Source organism: Chrysochloris asiatica, unplaced genomic scaffold, assembly GCF_000296735.1.
Source record: "Chrysochloris asiatica unplaced genomic scaffold, ChrAsi1.0 scaffold00735, whole genome shotgun sequence".
Lineage (NCBI taxonomy): Eukaryota > Metazoa > Chordata > Mammalia > Afrosoricida > Chrysochloridae > Chrysochloris > Chrysochloris asiatica.
In genome coordinates, this window is record NW_006409253.1 from 23349 (window position 1) to 28780 (window position 5432).

General features: G+C 49.5%; 1 protein-coding gene across 1 annotated transcript; it reads left to right on the forward strand.

Moving 5' to 3' along the window:
• Positions 1 to 218: 218 nt before the first annotated feature.
• LOC102824459 (MARVEL domain-containing protein 1-like) lies at positions 219 to 647 on the forward strand. Its single transcript, XM_006877971.1, has one exon. It carries the CDS (start codon positions 219 to 221, stop codon positions 645 to 647), a length of 429 nt encoding a protein of 142 aa, XP_006878033.1.
• Positions 648 to 5432: the final 4785 nt, after the last annotated feature.

Consider the following 5432-nt stretch of genomic DNA (forward strand, 5'->3'; position numbering starts at 1 on the left):
AAAGGGAGGGTCTGTGGGGTGGAGAGAGGAAAGAAGAAAGATAGGAGGGCTGGAGGGAGGAGAGAAGGAAGGGTGGAGAGGAGAGAGCAAGTGATAAGAACTTTTAGGGTAGTGTTGAGGCCACAGCAGGATCAGAGGGCATCTCTGCTGGGCCACTCCTGAGAGCAAGGCGCCACTGTTTGGCTGCTCAGGCTGCTGCTGATCGGAGCCTGGGGACCATGAACTTGAACTGGCGCTATGTGTACAGCCTGCTGGGCGTGCTGTGGCTGCTGCAACTACTGGTTGGGGCCGCCTTCATCATCCTCACCGCCAAGAGCGGGTTCTATGGCCCTGTGTACTTCGCACTCTTCATGTCTGCATTCTTCTGCCTGACGACCCTGACCCTCTCCTTCATCACGCTGCTTGACACATACAGGGTGGAGGTCAACGTGATTCACGTGATTCACGACCTGCTGGCGGCCTTGCTATACATCGCCTTGATGGGCATCATGATCGACCAGACGCTGCGCCAAAGTTACTGCAACTTCGAGGGTTACCCGCTGCCCTGCGCCTACAATGTCTTTCTTGGGGCCGCCGTCTGCGGAGGATTCTGCCTTGGCCTCTACTTCTTCTCGGCATGCTACCTATGTTGGGCTTTGGACCAGTAGGAGGAGGAGTGAGGCTGCAGGCTAGCAGAGGTCCCTCTGGAGAACCATGCTCCAGTCCTTCCCGGTGATGTACTTACCCTGAGGTCGTGCGCCCTGGCAGGCTCCCCATGCCCTGCGTTTTAGCTGCCTCCGGCTCCCACGAACCGAATCCAGACAGGCAGCTGCGGCCTAACCGCGACCCCCAAGTTTAAAGCGGCGACCCCCAAGTCTAAAGCGTTGCGACCCTTGCGCCCCCTCCACTGGCTCCGACAGGGCTGCAATTCGAAGGCGGACTCACCCCTTCAGACTGGCCGCCCAGAGGAGAAATATCGTGGTTCCTTCTGCCCTGCTGTGAACTAGTCATGGACAAGCTCCTCACAGATCCGGGGAGGCTCCCAAATTGGAAGCAGCCTCATGGCGGCGCCACCAAGCCCCCTCACCTGGCGTTAGAGCACTTCTTCAGGAGTTTCTTTCCATGGAGGGGAAGGAAGGCCACTGTGTGGTGGCTGCTGAAGCTGGGGACAGGCCTTGGCTGGTCTTGAGTGAGGAGTTTGGGATTGTGTGTCATTAATTCATTAGTCCCTCCTAGCACACCCCTTGGTGCTTGGATATCTTTTGATGGGGATCATCTGCAGACGTGCGGATGGATACTGAGAGCCAATGGGCAGTACCTCTTGCACCTTTGAAGTCCTCTCTCACCTCTGCCTGGCCAGACTTTTTTCAAACACATATCACTAACTTCCTGCATTTAGTGATAGGAGACCCTTCTTAGCCTTCTTCTCAAAGGCATCTCTTTGATACAGTCCCTTAACTGCTATCTGTTTGCATTAAAGACCTTTCCCCAGGGCCTGGACCATCATGAAATGTTAGGGTAAGGACCCCCAACCCTTTTTTTAATAGATAGGAACCCCTGTCCTGCTCTTGGGAGCAGCCGGAACAATATTAGTTTGTTGTTGTTGTTAAGTGCCGTCCAGTGGGTTCCGAACCATAGCGACCCTTTATAGGATTTCCCAGGAGTGACTGGTAGGTGAGTTTGAACCACAGACATTGCAGTTCAGACGGGATTGCAGTCTGGTTCATTCTAAGATTGTGCAGCTCTGTTTACTTCATAGCAGTGGATGTACCTAGAACCCTGCCCCAGGACATGCCTTCCTAAAAGAGGGTTTAGATCAAACAGGATTGCCAATATAGCATCATTTCAAGACCAAAGGGGGCTATATCTCCTCATCTTGGATATTCAAGGTTCTCCTTAGCATATCAAAGGCTCTGAGAAGTGACACTGTAAAAGCCACAATATTAACTAACTTTGTTAATAGTATTAATTGTCTCTGGGCCTGGACTGTTTTCCCAGCTTAAGATTCCAAGCATCCTGTGTTTCCCTGACCCAGCCCATTGGCATTTGTCTATGAAGATTGGGGAGCGTGTTTTGTTCCCAGAGACTTTCTCTAACTGAGGGTGACAGCCCTCCTACCAGGCCAGTGAGAAAGACCATACATGGAGACCTGGGATTTGGTGGATTTGAACATCCTTTTATACAACTTGGAGTCCTGGTGTAGTGCTGCAAGATACAGCACTGGACCACAAGGTTAGCTTGAATCACAAGGTCAGTGGTTCAAATTCACCGGCTGCTCCTTGGAAACAGGGTCTCTATGTGTTGGAATTAAAATCTACTGTACTTATCAACAATAACATTACACAACTTGGGATGGTTTCCCAGTCAAAAGGAACTTCACTTTGTAAGAGATCACCTAAGAGAGGAGAAGACTCTGGAGCTGGGGTGAGCAGCTGGCCACGTCCCTGGATGGTAAGATACTTCCTGGTTTTCTGGAAGGGATCATAGAGCTTTGACCAAAAAACACAAAGCCCACCTCATTTTCCAAAAGTTAAAAGGTCTTAATAAAGAGAATAAGTTAGAAGGGTAAAATAGTTAACACGATGTTTAGAGAGCTGTGAAATGCCATCTTTTGCTAGATCCTTAAAAGGTTTCTGCTCTTTGATAAAGTCCCACCCTCTGGTTTATAAACTGGAATAAACCACACCCATTGCTGTTGGGTCAGTTCAGGTTTATAGTGACCCTATACAGCGGAGTAGAACTGCCCCATAGGGTTCCCAGGACTTTTCAGAAGCAGACTGCCGGGTCTTTCTTCTGGAGTCAGATGTGGGTTTGAACCACTGACCTCACAGCACCACCTTTTGTTGGTGTTGTTAAGATCCTTAAGGTCGGTTCTGACTCATAGCAACCCTGTATAGGATTTCCAAGGAATGGCTGGTGGGTCTGCTGACCTGGTGCTTCAAACTGACCTTACAGTCCAGGATATTAACCCCCAGCACATACCAAGAGTCCTACCACAGGGGAGTCCAAAATGTTCTTCTTGTGACTATGTATTTAAAATAAAACTTACGTGAGGAGGTGTTAGTTTCTGTGTTGTGGTTGTGAAGGTGTAGAGCACTTACATTGTTGTTGTTGATAAGTGTTGTTGAGTTGGTTCTGACTCATAGTGACCCTATGTACAAGCTCTGAGGAGCACCTGGTAGGTTTGAACTCCCAACCTTGTGGTTCACAGTCCAGTGTTAATCCTATAGTGCCACACCAGAATTCCAGAACACTTGTATCAAGTTTTAAACATCATCATCATAGCATTTATCTGGAGTCCTGGTGTGGCGCCATAGGCTAATGTGCTGGACTGCAAAGTCACTTTGAACCACAAGGTCAGTGGTTCAAGCTTACCAGCCGCTCATGGGAAACCCTATACAGTGTTGCTATGGATCGGAACCTACTCTATGGCACTTAACAACAATGACAGCATTTACCTAGCCTGGCATGGCTCAAAGTACTTTACATCCTTACATGTATTCATATCATTTTCTCAATAAGCCCATTGAGGTAGATTTTATTATCCAAATGAATCACAGAAAGGTTCCCTGACTTGTACCATCATTCTGACCCAGGACAGTGGAAGGTTTGAGTCTTCATTGGCCACTGAGGGTGGTGGCAGGGAGAGAACTCCTGCTTAGTAGCTTCCCTTCACACTGACTCCCCACTATCCATGGAAGAACCAAGATGGATGGGGACTCATTTTGCCTTACACCCAGGGGCTTCCTCCTGGTTCCCCTTGTGCCACGACTCGGGTACAAGATTCTAGACATCTGGCACTGTGTTCTCTGCCCTTGAGCACTAAACAATGGGGTTTTAGCTCCAGGCTTCATTGTTTGTTCTCACCTCTCTTTTTAGATCATTGAAGTTGTATCCTCAGCTGGGGCCCAATCCTCCAGAGCTTCCTCCAGAGCCTGGGGTCAGGGGACCTCACTCAGGAGCAGAATCTCCTTGGTCTTTACTGTGCCTCATCCATTCTGATGTGCCTGTAACATTGCCTGTAACTTTCTGATGTGCCTGTAACATGGACCAGTCTAGACATGCCTTTCCACGTGGCCTCCTGCGGCTTGACAGTCCTTCTGTTGTCCAGATGTGAGACTGTGTAAGAAGACTGCATTAACTCCCTACTGAGGCCTCATGCCAGAGGTATAGCCAGCTGACCCGGCCACAATATTTGGATACAGTTTCATAAGCCATCCTCTTTGAACACCAGGACCTTGTCCAGCCCAAGAACATGCTGGGCAGCATCCAGCTCAGAACTCTGGGACTATGTGCAGACCAGAAGAGGATTTCTACAGTGTCCTATGAGGGCCAAAAGAGGCAAGAGAGTGGGCAAGATGTAGTGTCCGATGTGCCTCACTTAGTAGTTAGTGGTGATTACTAATCTGCTTTTCTGAATAAACTTTGATTTGTCCGAGTTGTGTGTTGTGGGTCTTCTGCAGTGACCCTCTGTGCCAAGTGCCCCAACCTCCCTCCATCTTATGCCAGGCTGCCCTGCTTGTTTGCTGCCCTGCTTGTTTGCCCCTTCTCTGACCCACCCCTCTGGTCTGAGACCCAGTCCCTCTTGGTGGGGAAGAAAGATGAGTTCACAGGTTCCCAGTGCAGTTAGGGGCAGGAGACACAGGTGTCCTGAGGCAGGAATCAGGGGGAGAAGACTGCCTGTGTCCTCCCTGACAGGCTGGAGGCAATTCCAGAGGCTCCTCTCCCAGTTCTCAATGGACCCTCTGTTTGGGAAGCCCCGTTCCCTGACAGGCATGTAGAGAATGACTGTGGTCTTGAAGCCAGAGGGGCTCATTCTCATCAAATCCCATCAGTTTATAGGAGGGGAAACCAAAGTGCAGGATGGGGTGGCAACACTTGCCTAATGTCACACAGCTGAGAATGAGCATAGTGCGGTCTCCTGGTGCTCAGACCCTGGTTGCTTTCTATGGCCCATAGTGTCTGCTCTGGGGTTGTTCCCTGGATCACAACCCACCTGTGTTTCCCCCATGTCCCAGCCAGACTTGGCCTGGTGACTGTGATGCCCTAGAAGGGGTTTGGGGGCAATTAGCAGTCCTTGCTGGGTTCTGGCTCTCCTAGGCCCTGGGTTTGGGGTCTGAAGTCTGTAGCCAGGAAATTAGATTCTCCTGTCAGCTGTGAAAACTCATGTGGAACAGCTCCACACTGGGATGCTGAGAGTGTTCCATGCCTGTTCTATCAAAGTACCCTCCCCAATGTGAAAACACACAATACCATCCTTTATGTGGTTTGGGATTTTCAGGGTGGATGGAAATACCAGCTGCTGAGACCTCTCCCTCACTCCCCTCTTCCATTTATCAAAAAATTTCACACTAAATAAAAAAAAAAATGGTTCCCATTTTTACAAACACTGGTAATTTACTATTCTCATTTCCTTTAGCTTGGTGGAGATTTTACAACTGAAAATGTCCTTT